This window comes from Cottoperca gobio, chromosome 5, assembly GCF_900634415.1.
Source record: "Cottoperca gobio chromosome 5, fCotGob3.1, whole genome shotgun sequence".
NCBI classification, from domain to species: domain Eukaryota; kingdom Metazoa; phylum Chordata; class Actinopteri; order Perciformes; family Bovichtidae; genus Cottoperca; species Cottoperca gobio.
Genome location: NC_041359.1, coordinates 15515976 through 15542794, shown reverse-complemented (window position 1 = coordinate 15542794; position 26819 = coordinate 15515976). Strand labels below are relative to the sequence as shown.

At 39.1% G+C, this 26819-nt stretch overlaps 1 protein-coding gene across 2 annotated transcripts in view; it reads right to left on the bottom strand.

Moving 5' to 3' along the window:
* Positions 1 to 26604, bottom strand: part of ca16b (carbonic anhydrase XVI b) — a 95530-nt gene extending 68926 nt beyond the window's left edge. The window contains exons 1-2 of one of the 2 annotated variants that reach the window (XM_029431135.1): positions 25580 to 26604; positions 5626 to 5730 (exon numbers count right to left, since the gene is read on the bottom strand). In XM_029431135.1, the coding sequence (XP_029286995.1) occupies positions 5626 to 5730; positions 25580 to 25664 (190 nt within the window). In that variant the 5' untranslated portion in view covers positions 25665 to 26604. The remainder of the gene's footprint in view (positions 1 to 5625; positions 5731 to 25579) is intronic. The other variant, XM_029431134.1, reaches the window with a different exon arrangement.
* Positions 26605 to 26819: the final 215 nt, after the last annotated feature.

Sequence of the window (26819 nt, the reverse complement as noted above, 5' to 3'; positions counted from 1 at the left end):
TCTGGGAGCTTTGCTTTAAAGTCAAGTGCTTCTCATACATGTAGGTCTACCGGGAGCAATCCTCCTTACGATTCATTATACCTCCAGGAGGCTGAGCTCCTTCTGTCGGGATCCATGACAACATGGCATTGCTCTTTTCCCTCCAGTCTTTATAGGGGGGTGTCAAGTCACAGGAGACAATGTGCACAGCCTTCATAAGCAGCCCGCCAATTTAAGGTCTTATGACACGTCGGGTTCATCATGTTAAACCCAACCAATCTGAGCGGCAGAGGTATCTTTTCAAATGGACCCAAACATTATGCTTTGTTTAAACGACTCCATCCATCTCTATAAAGATTTATGATGATGAGATCAATTGTCCAACTGCAGAATAATGTATGATTGGCATGTTTACCAGTGTCAGTGGAATTAAACGACATATTATTTAGCAGAAAGTGACGACAATAATGTGAAAGATCTGAAGGAGTGAAAATACAGAACGTGGTTGCAGCAGTAGAATGTAGGGTTAATTCAAAGCCAACAAAACAAACAGCCCTGGCAATCAAGAACAGTGAGTTACCTAATCTTGTTTTGTAGCCTCTAAAGTACTAATTAAGTTGGATCAACATAGCAATTGATTGAAAATGACACTTCATTATGTGAGACATGAGTGGAAAGATTGGTAATGATCACGGGAAACTTCAGTGAAGTGGAATAAAACAGGCTGAGGAGAAATATAATCCACACGTATCAGACAATCGCAGGCTCTTTCAGTGGCTACAACAGCTCGTGAGGATGGCTTCCATCCAAAACATCCACGCCTGCTGCAGTAGGAGCTCCATCAATACAAAGCAGAGCTCAGAGTTTTAAAAACAAATGAGTAAAGCTTTAATAGCTAGATTAGTTATTTTGCGGATGTAGAATACCATATCATGTCTATGATTTGGGCAACAGTAGTGTGCTCTTTAATGCATTTTTAATTTCCCCAATTACGCACAGTTGGCGTTTTTTCTAACCATAGTCATTCATTCGCACAGTGAGCACAGCAAGAACATAAATCTTTCATAAGGACTAATTGCTTCATATCTGTCTGGAATGACATGCGAGGTAATTCGAGGATTTGACAAAATCTCATAACGCAGTAAAAACAAAAATCGAGTGGAGATTATCTTCAGGGTGTTAATCTATACTTTTCTACATCTAATACCATTATTCCTTTGCTTTCTTTTTTCAATCAACACACTGTTAGAGGGGATCAAGCATAATGCTTCTGCAAACGCACATTAAGGTACTCCAACTGTTGTGCTGTAATTAAACTAGAACAATAAATCAACGAGAGCACAATCAGAAGCAACCTACTGCCTATACTGGCCCAAAATATAAAACAACTGATAAATAGGAAGCCGGAGGAACGAATGGAGAAGATGTGAAAACCTGCAGAGATATAAAAAGAGGGAAAATGATGCATAGTTCTGTTCCTGTGGGAATCTTACGGTGAGTATGATATCATCCCTCTTATGAAAAATGCATCCACACGCACACACGCACACACACACACACACACACACAACATGCCTTAAATAACTTTTAATCAAATTTCAGGGTGTACGTTTGGAGGCTACTTGCAATGAGGTTCATAACTAAAGCACACAGGATGGTGACATGTCATGGATTGATTAGGGCTCCCATTGCACTTTGGCCTCATTGCTCATTGCACTGGACTAATGTGTAAAAAAACAAGTACTTTTCGATCTTTCTCATGAAAACCATGAAATATTGTGTTTTATACTGATGTCATTAAGTAATGTAAAAACTCAAACCATTACGCCAAACATTTAACGTGTTATATAAACTTAGCAATCGATGTTATTCAACTGATAAATCTGATCGGAACAAAGTTTTGGATTCAAGAAACTTTTCTAAATCGTCGGGCCTACTCAACCCAATGTGCCACCGCTCCAGTTTCTGAGACTCATTTTGTTCTACATTCTTCAAACAGCTGTCTCCATCAGAAGTGTGTAGACTGTAGGATACACAGGGAAGGGCGTGGAAAGTCTGAGTGAAACAATTGGTGATATGCTGCTCTATGTTATGTATTCTATACTATATGTCACTTCCTCATAGAGCTTTAAGTCTTGCACCAGTACCCTTTAGCTTCAGTCTAACCCTACTGTGTGCATTTCTTTTACACTCACTTGCACGGAGCAAATGCTGTTAATAACCATTTAGCTGCTAAGGCACGCTTGTCTGCCCCCCATTCAAAGCCTTAGCCACTAATTACCTTTCCAAAGCAATGGACATTTCTGTGTTCCCTCAATGCTTCCCTTTTTCTCAGTACAATCAGCCAGCTGCCTTTCGCTGGTAGGAATTAGTGCTCTGCACAGGCCTGAAATGAATGTCCAAAATGAACCCGATGTTTGTTCATTTTTTTTTTGACCACCCTCCTTATATAAAGAAAAACATTAAGAGATGTTATGTTCTCCAAATTACCAGCCTGCCTCTCCCTTCATACAACTCTGCACACAAACACAAAAGCTGAATATTTCCCCAATGGTTACAAAATATTAGTAGGTATTAAAACAGCCTGCAGCTCCAACTGTTTATATAATTATACAAAACATTCCGTCAAATAAAATACACTCCGTCGCAGCAAAGAAATGAGACGAGTACGAATCTCACGTCTCAAAAAAACAAAGCAGAATGAATAAGATCAGGTCCCGCTGGAGTCTGACTTAGGTTTGGTCCCTCTCGTAAGAATGCGATGAATATGGTCATCTACACTAAAAACCAAAGATCTGTTGCAATGCAAAGAGAACGATGAAGACGGATAGAAGTGTAATGCAGCTATGGTTTCACGCGGTGTTTTATAGCAGGGTTGGAACACCAACCACTAACATCGGGAAGAAATTATATATTATATACTTTTATGAAAACAAATAAACATTCTTTGCATTTCCTTGCTTAAAACCGAACAGCAGTTCCAAAGACTAAATATTCCATCAGTGTAATCATGTTCAGAGCTGTGATTCATTCCTAGAGCAGAGGGACCACGTTAGTTATTTGCTGGGGGGTGTTTTTGGACCCAGGAACCTGTAAATACAATTTGACTGACTGCTCCTCCCTTCCTGAGCTCTAACAACGAGGTGCCCTCGATCAAAGCACATGACCCCTATTTCCCACCGGAGCTGCTCAATGGCCAACTGAGGGCTGTGTTTGCACTGTGCGAATGTGTATAGTTGAATGTGAAGCAGTGCTCTTAAAGAACATTGATGTGTGTTTATCGGAACTGTTCCCCGGCCAAAAAAACCCCGCCCAAAAGTGTCCAAAAGCATCATGCTAATAAAGATAAGGGAATATAAAATGCAGAAGGAGCTTTCTTTCTGAACAAGGTATCTAAATACTAAGTATTTGAGTGAGTGGATACAAAACAAGTTTACTAAAAAACAATACTGCATGTTTGTAGTTAAAAATGATAACTTTGGCATTAAAGGCATACTATCAATAATAGAGGCAGGCATGAAATAACTAATCCAGCTTGGCTTTCACAGCTTGGCCTACTGTATATATGATGCAAGATGTTTTAATATAAATGGAGATCTGCAGGAGACCGCTTGTAACATTTGTAACCATCACTTGTTGAAGAAGAGTATGGTTCACAACTAATTGCGAGGTTTTTATTAAATTACATGCACATTAATTAATAGTCATGCATTTCAAATCAACACAAATTGCACGCCTGGTTCAAACCCCGATAATAAATAAATACATTTTAAATGGCCTCATCATGTTTGGTTAATCACAGTTGGCTACAACATAATCTGAACATCAGCTCACTTTGCCGTATGTCAGGGTTTTCTTTCCTCTAGGGCAGGGGTGTCCAAACATTGTTCACTGAGGGCCACAAACAGAAAGATATATGAAGGGTTGGACCACTCACTCGAGGTGAGGTGTGTTGCCTAAAAAAAAAATCAATAAAATGTAGGTAAATAATGCTTGATAATTGAATATGCTCAAGGGGGGGGGGGGTGCAGCCTCCATCACAGCTTTCTATTAATGAGGTTTAATTTAATTTGTAACAATAAGGGTTTACAGCTCATTCTCAAAACCGGAGCCTCAGATTGGTCAGATTAGTCAGGAGGTGATCCTCTTCACAGCCCTGTATAAAGGGCTGTGAACTTACACAAATAAGTTATTGGGCTTGTTAACACATCAACTAACGTTAGTTAGAAATGTTATCAACTTTAATTGACTGAATGTATTGAAAGATGTATCTTATTAACATGAATGCTGTGTAATATATGTTTTAACTCTCCTGTAATGGGAACAGCTGTTGCACTCAGTGGGAGCAGTGATGCTGCACTTTGGACTGAAGGATGCTGCAGGTCAGGAGTGAGTTTGGTGGTTGAGATACGAAGGACATCACAGAGATGCTGTCGCTCATTTAGGTTCTCAATCTGCTTTTGTTCAGAGTTAACAGATGTTTGCTCACATATGTTGAGCCGAACAGACTCATCATTCTTTGTGCGTGGCGTCTCATCAGAGGAAACTTTTCCAAGCTCCGATAGAAGTCGGGGAGGGAGAGAAGCTGATGTTGATTCTTCAGGGAGTTATCGTATATAATTATTATATATAAGTTCTAGTTGCAGACTCTCTTAAACTTCTTCACAGACACATATTTCCCCTTGTTATCAGAAAGGTTGGCCTTTGGAAAAGTACATCTGATATCAGACAGCGTGGGGAAGTGAACAACATTGAAGTTGCGTAGTTGTGTCTCAAAGAGTCGGAGCTTCACACAGAATGCTTTCATGTGCGCAGTAGGTTCTTGTTCAGTGTCGAGATGACCAGTAAGATCAACTAAAAATACCAGGTCTGCCAAACATGGAGGGTCACTCAGCTCAGAGGTCGCTCCTTCTCTTCAAAAACAGATCGATTTCTGATCTCAGGGAATAAAACCGCTGCAGCACGGAGCTGCGACTCAGCCAGCGCACATCAGAACTGTGGAGTGCGTCCCCGTATTCAGCATCGACTTCAGACAGGAAAGCTTTACATTCTCTGTGGTAAAGTCCTCGTGCTCGAATTATGTTGTGCCCTTTAGACTCCTAGGACCAAGCAGCTCTTCCGTAACGCAAAAGTTATCGTCAACTCCCCACAAAAGAAATGAACAGCTGTGCGGTGTCTGTCGCGTCTGTGCTCTCATCACATGCAATCCAGTACAAATCTAAAGCACAAGCTTTATCTGACACTTGATGTTTTAAGTTAGCTCACAAGTCAAAACTGTGTTTCTGTGTTAGAACTAAGAAGTACAAAACATTCAAGCGCAAGTTTCTATCTGGGCCTTATTCCATTATACTTTTAGAATTAGCTGCGGGCCAATTAAAAATGGCCCGTAGTTTGGACACCCCTGCTCTAGTGTATTAGTTTCACGAGAGTTACTAAGTGCAATGAAAATATACAGTACAGGTATACTATTATATAAATGCTGATTAAGCCCTTCTGGCTACAGCAGGAAGAAAACAGGGGTTTCTTGCAAAAAAGGTAGACAAAAATAGGAAAATGATGGGCAACATCCAGCTGAGGTGAAAAGGTCAAGGAAATGTATTTCTCCTCCTACTGAGGGCTCTGGTTGGCGCACAAATGAGAGCTCACCTGAATAGGACCAGTAGGGGTCACCAGCTGCCCTCCTCTCCCTCATTACGCCTGTGCTCCCACGGTGCCCGTCTCCAGCATGGTGAGGTTGGCCACCCGATTCAACTGTGGGAGGCAGACAGAGGTGAGAAAATCCACAGGGGAAGAAAAAGTTTCAATTACAGACGGAACAAATACTTTGCCAACTTATCCGACAGTCTATTAAAAATTTATGAGAAAATGTACATGGCAGCATAGTGAGAGATTTATAGAGAAGGTAATAGGCCTAAGTCCAGTCTGCTTACAAATTGTGTTCGGTTTTTTTTTTGCGGGGTACATTAGATTTACACATTATTTGTGCCAGTGCAGAAAGTATGCAGTCAATGGAGCTGCGCAAAATGTGAGAATATGAAGGTCGGGGTGATGGATGGGTGTGTAATGTGTAACTTTGACACTGCCCACTGGGTTCCTCCTGCATCTCTTAGGGCTGGACTATAACTCAATATTATCTTTTGTCAACTTTCAGCAATATTGAGATAATGTCAAAATACTGTTATCAGTTTACAAAATGCTGCCCTTTAGCTTACTGTAGTTGTTATATGCATATTTTGCAGATTTCTTCTTTTTTTTTATAAAAAGATTACAGAAAACGAATAAAAATAACTATTTGCGGTACGCTCAAGATTGTAGATTCAGTTAAAGTGCCTCTATACTTCAGTTTAATGGAAACGTTCAGTCAAAATGGGTTCAAATCTCCTGCCAAATTGCAGCTACTCTCAGGAAGGACACCCAATACTGACAACGACTGAAGCTCTTACGACAAAGTTCGGTTTCCTGAACTTCATGGTCTCCCAAACAGAACCAGTGAAAACTGAAGCGGGAGCAACACTGGGGACAATGTGCACCAAAAAAAGAAAAAAGAAAGAAATCCCTTGCTTTCAGCCGAGGTGCCAGCATTTGACACGATGCCTTAATGGTTGGTAATGATCATCACCATCGGGGATCTGCAGAAAACAAGAAGAGCTTCTCCTTCAGTCACTATGATGCTTCTTGCTCTCTTACAGCTACAATCAATACAATTATTTTACGGCAGCAGCTGGCCTGACAAGAAAAAGAAAAAAATAGGCTGGGCGGTCAATATGTTCGCAAAATAAGCAGGGATACAATAATGGCACAATACCTTCCTGGTGGAAACATCATTCAGTAAAATGCAGACAGTCCATGTAACCAGGAGTGTAGACAATCAGTCATACATATGGCTTCTGGGCACAAATGTCTCTTGAGCTTATTAGGACAAATTGCCCAAAAGGAATCGAACATCTTCAACAGAATTACAGCGAATGCTAAAGGCACCAATTGTCCTTAAGCAAACGCAGTCCCTAGTCCTAGACTTGCAATAATCCAACTCATTGGGGAAAATGTGCTCCACAATGGATGCAGCCTGTGCCAGTAGAGAAGAAAATGTCTAGCTGAAGCCATTGTCAATCAGGTGCTCATGCAAAACAGAGGTTTGTGTGTTGCTTCAAGCAGTCGAGATCCACTGTGCCAGTCAAAACTCTGAGATGTATTGACTAATAGTTGCCGGTTGCTAGAAGGATGCAAACAATTGGGTAGGCAGATTGATTCTGTGTAAAAGGGAACGGCAGGAAAACTAAAACAAAAGCAGAGATGTCAATCTGCCAGACTCACAATGGAAGCAGAAAGAGTTTTTGAATCCATGTTGTATTGACAGTTTATGTTTTTGTACAACTGGTTACAAATTGTATTCTATACTGTGTTCACCGTTTCACAACTATTCAAACAAAAAGAGAGAGAGTTACAATCTTTACCAAAAAAGAACCAAAATGTCAGCACCATAATACAAATATTTATAGGGCTGTAATGTAGTTTTAAGAACATGTGGGTCCGAAACAATTCCACGCAGACACCACTGGAAAAGAATACTGATAATATTAGTGCTTATTATTATCTGTCAATCAATAGTCGTGCAAAAACTTAGAAGCAATAAATATTTAAAAAACATAATATAATATCTACCAAAACAGATATAGATTATGCTCGTTTTAAGAATTTTCCCAACAAGATTAACAGTTTAAAATCTCCATTTACATTATACATGTGACAGGAGGTCCCTTTCTCTTATTTTGTAGGGTGTAACCATGACAACAGTATGTCAGACTTCAGTCCCACTAGGTTAAAGGTCACTTCAGAAACACCAGAAACTCCCTGGACTCCTGAAGATACACCACCTTCAGATAGTGTTATAGTTCATAAGCATCTGCACACATCTACACACACACACACACACACACACACCACACACCACACGCACACGCACACGCACACGCACACACCCAGCTACTTAAGACGAGCTCAGCTCTTACTAATAGTTGCATCATTACTGGGGATTAATTAAACTAAGCACTACATCAGTCCTTCCCTGCACTTAAAGTTGGCGCATTGCTGTCTCTAAAAATGGTCTCCACTACGTATGAACCACTTGACACAAAGCTTTCCAAATCAAATTCAACTCTTGGAGGGAGGTCACAGAGGCTAAATGGGTGAAGTCATAAATTACTAATATGATGGAATGCTTTGTTATCCACAGACATATCAGGAGACTATGGAAAGAAAACCCAGGGGTTAACATAAAGTGTGAAACAGAGATGGAGGGCGTCTCTGTGGCAGACACTCGGAGCATATTTGAAGACAGGTTGTGAAACAGTAGGGCTGCACCGTCTTTGATCAGAGAGCATAGGAGACAGCACCATGTCAACAGTTTACTCTCATCCATGTCAGCCGTCCCCTGTGGGCAAAGGATTAAAGCCACAGCATCTCTGACAGAACCGAGCAGACAACACAGTCGAAGCCGGGCCTGAAGGAGACTGAGGAGAGCTGCACAGCAATCAAACATTCATAAATCCAGAAAAACACACGTGAATGGTAATTATGTAGGTTAAGCAGCAGTTTAAAAAGGAGATGCTCTATGCAGAGAGTTTGGTGTAAGAAAGGTATTTTTACATTTAGACATTGTGAAACTTTGCCTGATTTTTACATCTGAATATGTTCTTAGGAAGCGCGGAGGAAATAAAAGGCTTCAAAACACCGACAGAACAACACCTAGTACAACGTCTAGGCATACAAAATTATTTTTCCTCTTTTCATTGCCCTGAGGGCGGTTAAATCATCTACACCACTATTACGCCCTGCTATTTGTTCCATAATATCGCACTCAACAACAAGCCAGGAACCCCTGAGAGCCCTTGAAAAACAGCAGCCTAACAACAACCATAGGAGCGTTTAACTTCCATTAGTCATTGGGGGCCGGAGTTAAATATCAATCTTAAAACAGTGTTAGCATTAGGTATGTGAAGAACAGCCTTGCTGGCACGTCCATGTCACCAGGTGGATAATTATAGGACGCATGAGCCATAAAATGCATCCCGAGTTACAATGACCATGTCATTTACACATTGCTGCCGTTAAGGTGTTTTAAGTAACACATCTTCAAGCCCCATGCAGCTAAAAGATCACAAAAGCTATGGTTGGTGAATGCCTTTCTTTTGAGATGGTTTTCTTAAAAATCGCTTAATGTAGCCGATTCCAGATTAATTAACCGACGACATGGGACCAAATTCAAGAAGAGAAAAAAAAGGAAATAAATATATTCAGATTGCTCTACTAATTGTGTGGAGGCACTTCTGAAGAAAATGCACGCATGCATATAACAACGCAAAATCATCAACCTCATCCTTTCCACCGAAGTAGAGTTAGTGCCTATTATCAACACAGGAACAGAGTCCCATGTGATAAACATTTGATTTGGCACATAAATGTGATTCATGTGAAAATGACTTTAACTCCACAGTAAAAGTGCATCGTATGGTAATAGGTGGCTAACGGCCTATATAAGCCGAAAATAGAAAATGGAACACTAGAAATAAAAAACCCGGTCTAAATATAGAACACTAGGCCTATTTCTTTTCATGATATCAACTTTTTTTTTTGATAACTAGCAACGCAACATATTCAGGACCAGATCTCAGCTACTTCTGCTGCTTGTGAGTTACCCACCATCTTCAGGCTCCCCCTACAGATCGCTATAGTGCCTTATAGTAATGACTACAATAAGAATAAATGAATACTCATTAAGCTCGTCCACAAGACAAGGAGTGATCAGTTCATTTGTTTTTACCCATCCTCAGTGACACTCTGTTTTATTATTATCAACAAATCCCATGAAAAGACCAAAACCAACAATGTGGATTAAATTACACTTTCCCTACAGAGGTTTTGGTTTAAACACATCCAAAATATATACTTTCAATTAAGAAACAATAACGAAAAACCTAAATGAGTTCTTAAAACAGCTGGGCACTGTAGTTTCTAGCAAACAGTAGTTCACAGAGTGTATTTGTTGGGGACTATTTCCAGCCGCATGTATGTGAGTGAGTAATTACTGAAGCAGGATGGGGTATGTGGGATTGCCTCAAAATAAACTGCAGCGCCTGTGTTAATGGTAATGAAGTAACATGTCACGGAGGAACAATAGAGTGGCTCATTGATGTGTTTTTATTCATTTTTAGATATGGCACCGAGGAATAAGCTATTTCAGGTTTTGGCAACTCCACAAAACACTTGTTAGTGTGATCAATTCATTGTTGGTTTTGGTGTTGGCATTTATTGACCCAAAGACAAATAGAGAATGTCAACAGACTTATCCTTTAAGGGCAATAGGATAATCATAGAATTCTGCTGTGTTATACACATATTTAAAACTGGGAAGGACACGTTGCAGTGGAACAACTGAAATCCAAAACCGTTAAAAGCCATCAGAAAAGTTCCATTTATTTTAGCTCAATAATCAAAGGAACGTTAACTGAGCTCACTTCTCGTAAGTGTCCTGACCCGTCTTCACCAACCAAGTGCTCAAAAAAAACTAAATGTGGAAAATAAGTCAGCAACACTAACTTCCCTGAAGAGCGTGCACTTTATTAAAGCGTTTCACCAAAACGCACGTTTGAATAAAATCAATTACTTTCCAACAAGTGAGTCAGCGTTGTTATCTTTGACATTCTCCTCCAGCATCGGCCTGCTTTACATTCATACAGCTACGTACGGACACGTTGACAGTAGTTATTGAGAGACGGGGAAGGCAGCTCATGCACCTCACCCAGCCCCATTTTCTCAGCTCGTCCTTTAATTAGAGGGAGAGAGAGAAGGCATATCATTGCATTTACTAATTAGACAAACTGCGGTCTTAACAACTTTTACATTATTCTGTCTGAATGTGTACTAAACAGAAGTGAGCTGTGTTTTTCACAGGCATCAAGAGTGCATAAAGGGCAGACTGGTGATGCAAAGTCGCTATGTACATGAGGAACAAGTGTGCATACTGCGGGAGACAGCTGCCATCTGTACAATCTCATCAGCAATGCATGGCGTCTAGCAAATGTGAGAACATCTGCTTGGCTTTCTGCTGTTGGTGAAATACTAACGTGTATTTATGACAAACGCACCTACATTTCAAATGTGCTCGTCTAACTGAAATGGAAGGAGTCTGTCTGTCAACAAATGTTCATCCAATCGACTCCTTTCCGAGGACTCCATGAAGTGCAGCGTGGAGTGCGAAGTGGTTTGGATGAGCGGTTCTCAAAGAATCTGGGAGCAGCAATATCAGAGGTCAAGCACGTGTTTTATTTCAAACACCTGACTCAATCCGCAGCGTGTGGAGGTTTACATGGTTATCAGTACAAGTCACAGTGGTAAAACGAGGTTGGGGGTCGAGCAAAGAAAAGGGCTAAGAAGGGAGCTTGATCTTGAGAGTACATGTGTTTTTCATTCCTCGGGGAAGTGGGCGAATGTGGCTCGATATCCCCGGAAGTGTTTGAGTCACACCAAGGACCTCGGGAACATGAGAACTGCCAAGATCAGCCAAAGATACGGAGCAGCGGGAGCCGAAGCTTAAGGCTATAACGTCAAGCTCAGAAATGATAAAACAACAACTCAAATCCCAATACCAATATTTAGGCCTACACAGCTAAAAGCAAAGAAGCCGTTTCAGCAAAGAGGACATCAGCACCCTTGGGCCAAAGAAAGGCAGCCATATTAGCTGAAATTAAGCCCATTAGTCTAGAGTTGAAATTGTTCCTCGAGTAACTCATTGAAATAAATTTTCATAGAATGAAAAATTCCAAAAACCAATTTCAAAAAGTCCCTCTACGCCTCGTCTTAATCTTTTTTCCTTTCGCGTATATGAGCATGTGTGTGTGTGTGTGCATGTCAAGGTCTGGCTTCTTTGGTCATCATGTTAATTGACAGGACTTGCAACTGCACACATTCACAGAGAAGAGCGGAGGTTGTCAATGCCATGCAGGGCGCTGAAAACCCTAAAATACAACTTCATATGGGGATATAGAGACAGAATCTCAAAACAAAACTTGTTTTGTTTCATTGGGGAACTTGAACAAAAAAGCAAGCAGAATAGGAGGAAGGTCAAAGGAGGCATGCTCAACTTTTTCCATTATGCCGCTCTTTAGTCTTTTCTCTAAACGTATGTGAAGAAAAGCGGATAAGGACATTTCCTAATGATCAAATCAAAACGTTTCACCAACTCTCAACCAGCTCTCACTACGGACACCTGTATTTCCTGCAGTTTCCAACCCTCTTAAAAAAAAGCATATTGTGATGATTCATATAAGTCAAGAAGGGATGAGGCGTGAATAGAGCAAAGTCCCATGTGCTACACTGTTCTTCAACCTTTTACTACAAGGAATAAGTGAGAAACACAGCGCATCAAAAGACTTTTAGCGAGCATGTGGGCAAAAAGGTCTCGATGAAAGTCTCCAGTGTATTCAGCCTTCTTTAACAAAAGAAATATATATAATATACTGCCATTTATTCACAAGAAGCTGGTAAAGAACTATTGTTCTATTGTTTGACCAAAACAAACGGACTCTTTACTAATTAAAACTGCATGACTTCCGGAGGGGAAGTCAACATTTAGACACATACAGGCTGAATACAATAAATGGCCAAACCTTAGAAATTGTGAAATTATAGAGTAAATCTGAATGCGTCAATCTGCTGGTGAGTGTGCTTCTAGGGCAACGCTGGTACAGTAAAGTAAGTGCATTAAATAGCTGCCGCGCTCACTGATTGAGTGCGTCAGGGCCTCTGATGGAAACCATTAACAAGATTAAACAAATTCAGGGCTGGTGACCTCTTTAATAAAATAGCTATAGCTTGTTCCCCTCCCAGACTACAATAAACAACCCTTCAAACGTGTCGCCAGACACAGTGTCAGGACCGTACATAACAGCTCTGACAATGTCAAGAAAATTTACTGTGCAAAGTGAGGATTTCAATATGTGGCAATTGGATGGCGTAAGTGCCTTATGAGGTCATCCCCGAGGACACGGTGTGCAGCCCTGCATGAATTGTCTAGTTATTGATTCTGAAATAAATTCAGCTACCTCTGGTGGATACATTACACTACTCGCGGATTACTGGTGTTCATGAATTGTGATGGTTGATTACTTGCAATGTAAATGGGACCCATTGAACGCAGCAGGTAGAGCGTGACACTGATACTGCCGAGCTGGTGATTTGATCTCTGGACACCCGGGATGAAATGTTATGTTGCTGTCGCTACAGCAAAGCGATTTCAGTTGTAAATATGACTATTATTAAGCTGCAAATTCAAGAACATATGTGGAATCAAATGCGTGTGGAAATGTGCTCTAGTAGAAAACATCTGCCGAGTACTGATGAAAAAGCTCACCGGGCAAATGACTCAATGTTAGCCATAAATAATAGCACTGCTGCACTAGGACTTTGAATGAATCACTTCCAAACAGGCTCTTCATACCTGCCGGGGGCCATACAAGCAGTCCGACCTCCTCTCTTCCTCTTTAAATGCTTTTTGATGTTGGACTCTAATCAATACTTGAAGGGTGGATTTAAAAACGATAAATAAAACCCTGAAGAACAGGAATGCACTTGATACCTATTTAGCAGCCAAGTATCTAATGTTTACCATAGCAGTTCATTATTTATTTCTCAAGAACCAGGACCAGGACGTAAATACAATCATAACTCGAGAAATGAGACCTGTGTGACCAGAAGGGTCCAACATATAGTGTAAACTGCATTACACGTTTTTCAGCCTCTCAAATGTGGAGATTTCCTGTTTTTCTCCATTTTATATCATGTTAAACTGAATATCTTTGAGTTTTAAACTGACAAAACAAGACATTTAAATAAATCATCTTGTACTTTGAGACACTGGGATGGACATGTTTCACTATTTACTGACATTTGGACAGTTGGAGCCCAAGTTTAATTTCATTAAACTGCCCAAAAATGGCAACCACACCGAGATATCGTCGTCCTCCTGTAAGTACCTTCATCGCCGCTGTTAAAATTACAGTATGCTTTCAACTGTTCAAACTGATACATTTGGCTATGAACTGAATCAAGACAAATAAAGACACCGTGATACATTTAGTGAAGTTTGAAGGTTTCAGATTCAGTTTCCTCAAAAATGTATAAAGTTCAAGTCAACTCTGAACCTAAATCTGTGATTTTAAATGTGGTATTTCTTTGCCTCAGAACAACTTTAAATAGATGTTCATAGCTTGTGGTCCAAACAATGAGAACATGCTCCTGCTGATTAACTTTAGCGGTATCGTGATGGAGGAATTGGAATGTCACGGCGGCCGCTAATTAGCAAAAAGGGATTACAAGACTTTTAAAATGGTGCATTTCAGTGTATACCACATAACTTGTGTCAAATGAGGACATCTGCTCAGACCACAGCTCCTTCGCATTCACACACTTGTTTGGCCTTGTCTTCATACAAGGCTGCCTGGTTAAGATGTGAAAATGAATCCATTTCTGCTTAAATCAACAGTAGACTATCAATAGACAACCACACAATTGTACATCAAATTTATTGAAGACCCCTTGGCACCAATTTCATCCCCGACAAGTAGTCAAACCTGCAGCAAAACCAATTCAAGGCTGAGGAACATAAGATCAATGCGCACAGGAGCAAACAAAAGGCTAAAAAAACTGCATTTAATTTAGCAGTACTTGGCTTAGACTCGAGGTAATGATTCCCATCGAGCAGACGAGAATCATTACCTCATCTGAGTGGTGAAGCCGATGTGAGTTTATTTAGCTGCAGTTCCAATGGCCTGAAACATGACAGAATGCGTACCATTAGGACAAGCACACTTAGATTATCTTACAGTTTTAGTACAAGAATTTAGGCTTCCAAAATGTAGCTTCACATCTTTTGAAAGTTGTTGTTGCATTAAGGGAATATCATGAAGTGTGTTAACTTGATCATCATCACAGTCAACCATGGTGGTTGTTGCGAGCTGGTCCCTCTCTCAGCTCTACCAAGGCTCTTTCCTCCTTTGTGCAAAAATCAGGAACTTCCAATGACTATTAGTCGATTAATCAACTAAGCCATCAACAGACAACATATCTACAACTATTTTGATAATCAACTGTTTCTGTGATTTTTACCATTAATTAAATTCAAGTCATATCCAGTTGCCTTTAAGATTCCAGAGCGGTCTTCATTATCTCAGAAAAGCACCACTTTTCATCGTGGGTATGAAAGAGTTGTTTTATCAGGTATTAAAAGATCAGAGAAATATTCACAGCGGCCCCTCGAATATAAGTTACTGATATTTACTCAATGCCTTGCTACGTTCTACTACATTTATAGATTTGAATTAAACGTTGACATCTTTTAATTTCCTAGAGAACACAGACATGTTTTATCATTTGCAGTAACAGAGAGAAATAAACTGCCATTTGTGCTAATGTGTTGATCTACATTAGTTCTTCGTTGGGCCATGAATACAAACAACTATCAAATCAGTTGATATGCATCAACACACTTATTGGAAAATATTGCATCTCATGCACCTAAACTGGTTCCAGTCATGAGCAAGTGCCTCTTCCACCTTTCTCATGCAGTAGTCGATGTGGGCCTGCCTGATCCGTCTACGGGTAATTGATCATAACATTGATCAATACACGTTAAAGGAAGAAACTTGAGCTGGACACTGTAAAGAGTGTAAAATGCTAGTAATGCAATGTCTATTTTACAGCTTTGTCAAATTCCCCACATAACATAACAAATATAATAAAATAAAAATGTTCCCTATATGTCTCCATCTTACAAAAACTACACATTATCATAATATTTTGGTTTATTTCTCAGAGTACCTAATAAAAAATAGCGAGCAGGTTGTCCTGGTTGAACGGACGCCATTGCTCGCACCAGGCAAATACTACGCTGCGTTCACAGTAATGTTCACAGTTCATGTAAAGGTTTATTGCTCATATACTGCTATTGGTACCGAGTACGATCAAAGACAGATTACTTAACACTGCCGTTAGGCAATATCTACCGTTATCTTTAGATATGGGAACAAAGGGTAAGCGCTGCCAGTGCTAAGATGAATGTCCTGTACCGGCCCCTGAATCCTCTTTACCTAATAAAGAATACTTTCATCTATTATTGACAAGACAATTATAATATTCATAGGCTTGAATACAAGAATAACCTTTTGTTTTTGTTTGTTTTTTATTGTCCGAGAGCAACCAACTTTCATTATATTAAGATGGCAACCAGTAATGTCACTTGTGCCATGAAGACCATTCAAAGCATTTCATTGTAAACATTACAGCGACGCAGATGATTAGGCGATTGAAGCTGGTGGTTGCTAGCTCCCATCTTCCTTGCGCTGGCTGCTAAGTGTGGGCACCCCTGAGTGATTAGTGGTTACCTGGGGATAGGTCTCTTCTGCTGTGGTAAACACTTGTGTTGTGAAGTTTACATTTGCAGTGACAACAACAGCAGTTGTCACACCTTCAGCTCACACCAGTATTTTGCAGATAAAGCACACACGCAGGAATTGCTAAAATGCAAAGGGGTTTTTTATTTTATTTCATTTAAAATGGTCAACCAATTCCACTGTTGACCGTGTGGTCTTTTCACTGTCTAATAAAGACGAGAGTTGTCTTTTTTTTGAGGAAGCGTTTAACAATGGCTTCCTGAAATATTGAAATGTCAAAAGGAAAAGGCCACGGTATTCAAATCCCGAGTTAATTAGGGTTCCACTACCAGGAGGGTTTGAATGTTTTTGTTGAATAACAGAAACATTTGCATTCCCTAAAGGGGAGCATGTCAGCAGGATCGATAGGGTAGTCTCTAAACTCCTTTTCCGCCTCGAAAACTATCCAACTCAGCACATCTTCTCCCTTGGAAGCTTCTGAAATTAACCAACACCGAATGTTCACACTAGTTGCCGCTGTCATTTTTCCAATACTACGCTTTTCTCCCACAAAATGTACTTTGTGAAACAGTTAAACATCCCAGAGTAAGCTTTCAGATACAATATATTAAGTACATGAAAAATGCCTGAAGCCACCTGAAATGCTTTGCCCGTCTTTTTAGTAACATGTTTAGATACCGATGACCCCCTCCTCCATTGTTGTTTTAGAGCGTTCTCTGGAAATAGAGAAAGCTCCCAGGGAGACGGTTGAAGTGTGTGAGAGAAACAAACAGAACATCAATCTCATTCGAAACCCAAAGGAAAGAGCCTGGGGACTGATCTCTCAGGGTGTTAACTTAGGGAGGGGGGAAAATGCTTTCAAATAGGAATTAATGAGGTGGGTTTAGCACTGGAGGGGAAGAGTGGATATAAACTCAGGGTTAAACTCAACTCCTTCTTTATTTACCTCTTATGTCATATGCTCATGATTAATTACCCCTAATAAGTTATTTATCCAATTATCAAATCAACACTATTAGTACAATTCTAGTCTAGAAAAATGCTTTGTGTATATCCCAAAATAAACAATACATCATCAAACTACGATGCGATATGTCAAAGCAACCTGCTTATCACACACCCTCGATAAAGAAGGCATTTAAGTTCCAAGTGCCCACATTTGTCAATGATTCAGTGGATTCTCTTTAGCCTTCGACCGTCTTAGTTACTGCTGCAGCTCTAATGTTGGTGATTGGAAGCTTCTTAATCATCGCTAAGTCTAACACCCATTTGGAAAGATGGCAACATTTTAGGAAATCTTTTGGGTATTAGGCTGTTGGGTAGTGACAGCCGTTTTCTCGCCTTAAGTAACGGACCTTTACAGACCTCCTACAGTCAAAACCCTAGAAAGGTGGAGCCTGATGACGCAATATTTTGTCTGCATCCTCAACTTTCTATATGTTGTCTGAAAAGTGAGTTTAAATTCATCAAAATAGCCAAACTGGAGATTACAGAGCTGCTGATTATAACTGCAGCAATCACACGCTCTCTTTACAAAGACTTTTAGTTTACTGAGGTACACTCTCACACACAAATGTATATCTCAGTACATATCTTGGTCTCATTTCTTTAATAACTACATTTAAGGGGTTGTAATAAAAAAAATGTCGGTTTATGTTTTGCAATCAGATTTTGTAGAATATCCCATAATAATCATCATGTATCTGTCAGACAGTAAAAACTAAACGAAAAAAAGACGTAAAACCGTAACAAATTATTTCAAAAATAAATCTCTACACAAAAGTCTGTGTTAAAAAGCAGCCCACTGAAAAGGAACAACACGGCTAAAGCTTCCAGTTGCATAAACCAAAACTCTCGGGTGTTTTCTTGCTAACGGAAACAGCCGATACCAAAGATCTAAGGACTGTCAGGTTTGCATGGCGTCATTTCAATTTCGTTTAAGCATTATGTTGCCGTTCTATTTGAACAAAACACTTGTCTGTCCCGACAGCGATAACTACTCTACACAGTGACTACAGTTCAGTTTCAAGAGCCGGGTAAAGACTGAGATTGTCTATATAAAGACTGTAGTGACTGCATTTTTTACTAAAAGTGACCTAGATGCATAGTAACAAAAAAGGTATACACAGATATATTTTAGAAATTTCCTACAGGGGCACAAAATAACAAGAACATAATTTATGCGAAGGTTAAAATTCAATTCATCAAATGCAACTTGACTCTCATTCAACGAGCTTATTTTGCATTCTGCAGAGCACCTTGAGCTTGATAAAACATGCACAGCCTAATCCCATATCTTCAGTGATTGTCGCCATAATTCACGACAGGGAAAATGAGCCTGGTGGATAGGATAGCCTACTTTTGAATTTGCTTTTCCTCGCCTCTGAAAAAGACAGTCTTGAATGTAGCCCAACAAAAAAAAAATAAACTGAGCACAAAGCAAACACATTCTCATTTGACCCACAATAGCACAATGCAGGAAAAAGGGGGAAACGGGAGCCTGAAGGTCCCATTGTGTCCACTCTCTACAGGGCAGTGTTGACTGACAGACCAGCTGTACGTAAAGCTGACACAGTAACACATCTCGGAAAGATTGTTTAAAGGAGAGAGAGGACGAGGCGACTGAAGGACACGGGACATTTATTGATATGGCGAAGTCCTTGAATGCAGCAGTATACGTCCTTCAGCGACAGTGCCTTATTGCCTGGACATTAATCACTATTGTCAGGAAGCACAGAAAATAAATACACTAGTTTCCCCAAAAGCATTTATCCTCCCTCATTTTAACCACCCTGGTCGAAATCTGTGTCTGTGTGTGTGTTCGTGTGTGTGTGTGTGTGTGTGTGTGTGTGTGTGTGTGTGTGTGTGTGTGTGTGTGTGTGTGTGTGTGTGTGTGTGTGTGTACGCGGCGGTGAGTCATGATTAAAATGCTACTGTGACCAGCTTGGAGTATCTTGGCTGAAAGACCCGAGTGAACTCATCTGTACACACCAAGTAATGAAGTGATGACTGATTGCCTTGATTAACATAAGTTATACAAATAAACAGTTTAATCACAATTAATGTCAAATTACTATAATTACCCTTTAAATAAAGCATCGTTCTCATAATGTTGGGCTCATATCAACTGAAATAGTCCACTCGACTATAAATGGCAGCATCTCCAGACAGGACGACCTCGCCAGTAATGACCGCTGGTCGCTCCGGGTGAGTTGCGGCTCCTGGAAACGGTACGCTAGGTATTGATCCTCTTCTAATTTAATTAGAATAACATACAACTAAAGAGCAGGCAGAAACAGGATATAGGTGGTAGAGTATATGTAGAGTATATGTATGTATGTATGTATGTATGTATGTATGTATGTATGTATGTATATATATATATATATATATATATATATTTCTTCAACATGCATTGTATATCCACCCTGCTGGGGATCCGTCTTTGCACTCTCTCAACTACTTTTATCCAAAACATTTTATAAAAAAAAGAAAAGACCCTGTTGAGTTTCTAACTGCTAGTAGCACTATGAATCAATGTTTTTATGAGGGGCTCCCCATTTTGTTTGTTTTGCGTGTGCATACTCCTGCAGGTGAAGCGATCCACATCCTGCCTCTGATTTCACACCATTTTGAATGATAAAAAAAAGCAATGCGCCAACAAAGGCAGGGAAGAAGAAGACTTAAAAGCTAGAATCCAGATGTATCCACTGTGGGATACAAAAAATATTTTTTAATCTGCTCTGCAAATATTTTGTGAAGAAGAAAGCGTATTCAACTTATTTGTTAGACCTCAAGGATACACACAATTCCTTTTAATAATGAAAAAAAAAAACTGAATGCAACCATAACTTTTATTTGTTTACAAGAAAACACTACTAGAGACATTTAATGAGCAGCACAGTCTCTAACTGCCAACATGCTGCACTTTCATCATGTTCTAGTAGCATTTCATATTATGAAAATACACTCAGTGTCTATTAATTTGATTTCTTGGTGCCTAAGATGACTCTTTGGAGCACACAGCAACGCTACATCTGGTGTGGGAACACGGCGCAAATATATTTTTTATAAATCTCAAAACATGGCCAAACATTTTCAAAGGAATGACCTTGCGGCCAAAAAATCAGACGTGAAGCATGTTTTTTTTTTTTTTAAATGAATCATAAATGATTAAACTAATACAAGGTTGCAAATGTTTATTAACACTTGCCCTGGCTACACATGGGAAACGATGACCAATTTTTCAAAGACCATTTGCGATCAGTGAGGACATTCTGCAACATTAACACTGAACCCGAAAGAAATAATTCACACTCTACTACAAGAAATCCTTTCAAACTTTAAATTATTCTGCCAACGCTTGTGAAGGTGAGTCTCATTTTTATGATTGCCGTCTCTGTCCAAAAAAACAAAAATGTTATTTATTTAGTTTTAGGGTACTTTTAATGTCATTGAACATAATAATCCTATATTTCTTAAAAAGTGTTTTGTAGCATAAACTAAACTGATTTTATGTTATCGGTAACCACAATTTATGTGTGGAATAACAAAAAGGAAGCTTATTTCACATCTTTAGTATATCTTTAATAAAATACTTTTTCCACGGCTGATCAGTTTGAAGAAAGCACGCTGGGGTGCTTTTCCTACACCACAATAGTGGTTACTGATAAACCCCCATCATACAATATGAACAACACACTAAGTCACAACTGTTCGTAATAACAAAATGACATTGTTATTTTAAAGTGTATTCAGACTAATTAGACACATAGCGATAAGCTGCCTGCTCAAAAGAATTGAAAGGAATAAGCACAGGATGAGTATTACTAGCAAAAAGGAAACTGCAAATTATCTGCACGAGTGAAATATGAATAGAGTTGCAGTGTTGCCCCCATCAGACCATTTAGTGGGTGGCACAGGCAGCTGGTGGAGAGACAACAGATAACCGTGTGCTGAACCCATCCACGATCGAGGCTGAGCATATGTTACTGATGCTATTTTGAAACCTGCAGAAAGTTACTTTTGAGAGGTTCTGTCAGTACTGTACATATTGAACCAATTATCCAGAGAAGGCAGAGGAGGACCTTGATGATAATGATGCCTTTGCCCACATCAGTGATGTCCAGACAGCTGGCATCCTGCTGGCACAGCAGTACATCAGGACCTCATTAATAACATTAATAGCATGTTTGCTCACTAATATACTATTCGCAGGACGGTGGACGGTGATGGTGTTATTAGAAAAGGACATCCCTATAATACAGTAAACACAAGCCAATAATGGCCATTATGTCTGTCAAAAATAAATAATTGTTTTTTATTAAGATATCCCGAATCCTGTTCATTAAGGTTCCATTTTCTATGTGACCAATTATTCCCCAGCTGTATCACAAAGGCTTTATGCCTTTATCCGTTTTTGAATAGCCGTATTCACATAACATGCAATAATTTCCTCATTACTTAAGTGATGCAATCAGGAGAACCTCTATAAGAAATTATAAGCTGTGGTCCTCACGTCTGCGGAGCTGCAATTCCAACAACACAACTTTAAAACAAACATAACCGCATTTTCACCAAATAACCACTCCAGATATTCCTTGTACAGATTTTATTTATCTCCATGTTAGTGTAGGGAGTGACATTTTGGATAAAAACACCCCAAGACGTTTGCGTTACTGAGAAGACATGCCTTTTAAAACAGGACTGATCATTTTATCTTATTGTTTATTGCCTCTACATATAATGCGCAAGACAAAACTCTCAAAAATCAGGCCAATTTCATCGACAGCTATGTCTTTAAATCCGGTATGCATTGATTTAAGAGGGAAAATAATCCCCCTCCATTTCAAAGCTTTTCTTTTCATGTTAACTTAGGCACCGGTTATGCAATACTGTCTATGATGTAAACTCTAAATTTATATCATAAAGATTTAGGTCACCCGGCCTAGACGGTAGATGAATACGGTTACGTGACAGTGTACAAGTAGTTAAATTGGATTTATCCTCCACCACCTTCGAGCTGCTCTGCCCATCAGCCTGTGTTGCCTGCCTGCTGAGTGCCAGAGGTCTGGTGAGACATGCCATATGAGAAACCCAGACGTGTTAGGGGCCTAGAGGGCTACTAGTCAATAAAGTCTCAAACTAAGGACGTGGAAGCATGGAACTGGGGGATTTTGGGGCAGAAGGGGGGTGACTCAGAGAGGAACCATTCTCCTGTGTTACATCACTGCGATTTCCCTATGGGGTATGATTGATGCCACAGAATTAAAAACATCAAACTACTTCGGATGTTAGAATCTTTCCGGTTGCTACAATGTTCAAATTAAATTTAACATATAACTGATTGTACAAAGTAAATGCAATTACTGTTAAGTTAATTCCTCAAATGGTATGATAATAGAACCAGACTGATAAACTATTAAAGGCCGATATTAGCTTATCACAGATATATACAGGTGTGTGTTAGCTGAAGTAAGTGTATAATATCACATAGTTTGTCCACCAGAGACCAATAACACATACATTTTTTAAGTGTAAAATGTCTCGCTCAGTAGATTTTACCAAAATAATGTTTATATTCAGATGACATGATGTCATGTCATTGCAGTCGATATGTGACTATTCGATGGTGATTTTCTAACTATGAAATATCAATATAGGTATCAAAAAATCAAGTGTATATAATATGTATATATATATAAAAATATATATTATATACACACACACACATTAGAGAGGGAGAGAATGAGAAGGAGGAGGTACAGAGACTAGGACAGACAGAAGAGAGAGAGAGAGAGAGAGAGAGAGAGGAGAGAGAGACAGAGACAGACACACACACACAGACACGAGGAGAGCAGAGGACATAAGAAGAGAGAGATGAGCGAGAGAAGAGAAGAGAGATAGAGATAGAGAGAGAGAGAGACACACACACAGAGAGAGATAGAGAGAGATAGAAAAAAAAGAATAGAGAGATATATATATAGAGATAGATATATAGATATAGAGAGAGATATAGATATAAGAGAGATATATAGAGAACAAAAGATAGATATATATATATATATAGTGTATATATATATATATATATAGTGTAGTGATATATATAGAGAGATATAATATATATACAGACACATACATATATATATATACATACACATAATATATATATATACATACACTATATATATATATATATATACACACACTATATATATATATATAGATATATATATATATATATATATAATATAGATATATATATATATATATATATAGATATATATATATATATATACTATAATATATATAGATATATATAGGCATATATATATGGTATGTATAATAAAATATATATATATACAAATATATATATATATATTTATATATAATATATATCTATATATATATACATGCATATATTATAAGTGTATTTCTATATATATATATATATATAGATATATATATATATATATATATATATATATATATATATATGTATGTATATATATATATGTATGTATATATATATAGTGTATGTATGTATGTATATGTATATATATATATATATATATATACACACATACATACACTATATATATATATATATATATATATAAAATAATGTATATATATAAAATAATGTATATATATATATATATATATATATATATATATATTGTGTATGTATATAAATAGTTATATATATTTTGTATATATATATATATATATATATATATATATATATATATAAATTATATATATAAAGTATGTATGATATGTATCAAGATAGTATAACTAAGAGGTGTAAAGAAAAAACATTAACTTTAGTATCTGTACTATTTTGAGTAAGGTGTCTGTCTTCCATTTTCCTGTGTTGCAATCTGACTTCCTTTGGGCTACCGTATAGTCCTATATATTTGTGTCCCTTTTTTAACCTTTAAAAGCAGTATTAGTGTCACAGTGTGTGCTTAACACTCAATCCAATGTTAGCCTTTACACTAACCAGTCATCTGGGTGAGGCTAACCATGGTCTTACATTAATGTTAATCTAAATCAGGCCCTATTGCAAGCCAACAGGGAGCAGCGCTTTGGGAAACACTATTCAAAAGGCAAAGCGGACATCTGTTGCACCATATCCTGTGACATGAAGGGCATTTTACCTATATTTCCGAGAGTTTTTAACATGGTCACATACTGTATAGTCATAGCTGTGATCAAAGGTGGCAATGGTAACACTTGTGAAAATATGACCTTATCTAAAAACCAAAGCGAGAGTCACACATTTGAGCTGTTATACACTGGTGTCCAGCAGTGTTAAGCTCTAATATTACTATACTTATAACAAATACTTGTTAATATTCATCAAACTCGTCCATTTTTAATAGTTTAATGGCACAGAATCTGATGGGTCACAAATGTGGGTGCAACATCAGTCATGTCAAAACTGATAGTGAAGCAGATATTCCAGGACTATATTTCTGCTCCGGTGGCATTAATCGCCCCTCATATATGCACATCCATCCAAATCCATCCACGAGCCAACAGCGCTAACTATCGCCCTCATCCTCGTTTTTACCTACGCACATGACAGCAAGCAGACAAATATGATTAAACCTCCACATAAACTACAACTACAGTAATCCTATAATAAAACTTGGCTGCACCTTATAAAACACCAAAACAAAACTGCAGGTTTAAAAACAGACAGAGAAATGCTGCTAATTCCACAGGAGACAAAGTAACAAAATCACAAATCATCTGACTGCTTACAGGAATTTTAAATATTAGCTCCATTTCCTGAGATTTATAGATTATTGAGACACTGCGTTGTGTGAATAGCCAGGGTTGTAGCTAACATGTAAAAGGGTCCAACAGGAGTTGTTTAGCAGGACTGCATGTTTTCGCCTGTGACGTTAAAAGCATAGTTTGCGCCATAGTCCAGCTGCCTAATCAATAACATGCACACAAATCACGGAGGCTAAACGGCTCCGCGTTAACGTGAACTCGGCTCGGCCCTAGAGCCGCATATAAAAGCATTTATTCGACAACCAAAAGTGGCTTTTACCCTTCACTGTACAACAAGAATGCAACACTATGGACTCTCAGTAGTTCGGCTACATACATGAAAGCTAACCCGTGTTGCAAGTACTTACCAGGATGACAGTCTTTGTGTTTGGGCAAGGTTAAAAACATTAAGGATAAAATCCACCAGTAACTCGGTTCCCGTATTCTCCGCATGTTAGACTCCTCATCGAGAGCAACAAGAAGGCAACGGGTGACAAAGTTTTTGAGTCTTTTCTCTTCTTTAAAAAAAAAAAAAAAAAATTCACATAGACACGACCGAAGCAGAAACGAAGTTGGCACAGCAGCCACGAAGGCAGAGCATCAAAGTAATGGTTAGCGGCTCGTCTGCAGAGTCACTGCTTTTTTAAAAAGACAAATTTATTCGCCTCCAGTCCGAGCAGAGGCTGTTTTTAGCTTCGAGGAATAAAACGAAACGCACACTACGGCCGTGCAAAAACTGTTCAAAATGTGTTGGACTCCACCGTGCCTGTAGCGGGCTTCCAGATAGCGACATTCCCGTAGTGTGGAGGGGTCAATCGGCGATCGATCGCTGTCTTTAACTACAGGAAAAAGTGGTCGAATAATATCGATTACACGTGATCATTATTAAGTGATTATCCGCGGCGTCAGCGTGACAAAGGGCAATGCACAATGCGAAGAAAAGTGGTGCTGGAAATGTCCCATTCTTCCATCCAGGAAGTGAACTAGCGGTCAGGCATGCATGGATATCTGGCTGCTGGTCCCATCCTACAGGACAGGCTGCGTGCGAGAGGGAGCCAGCGCGGAGCGGGAGGGAGGGAGGAAGGCGGTTCTTGGATTTGCTGAATGCAAAATGAGTCAGAACGGACCCAGAGTCTGGCTTCTGTCTATGATAAGGAAGACTCCAGAAATCCAGCTCGTGTCAGATTGTCAAATCACCAAAGTCTAGATCTGGATTGTGCTGCCTATTTTAAATGTTGCATCAAACATTTTGCATCAAACGTGAAGAAAAAAACAACAACTGTCAAGGCCTGTTCAGAATATGCAGGAGATTGAAGCCTCGTTCAAAAAGAGAAAAGAGAAAATAGTCTCCCTGCATAATCCACTGATTCCAACCCCCATCCAGTCATCACACTGTTTTGTTGCTTCCTCCCAGGCCCCATTATTAAAACGACCCTCCTGTGGCCACACAGTGATGTCCCTTTGCCTCCTGCTGGCAGAACTGTGAATGGAATACTTTAGCAGTAATCTTCACCTGGAATATCATCATGTATGAGTGTGTGCTGATTGGAGAATTATGCATCCACCGGTGACACTCCCTTAGGTAAATGTGTAGTCAGTGGTGTTCTT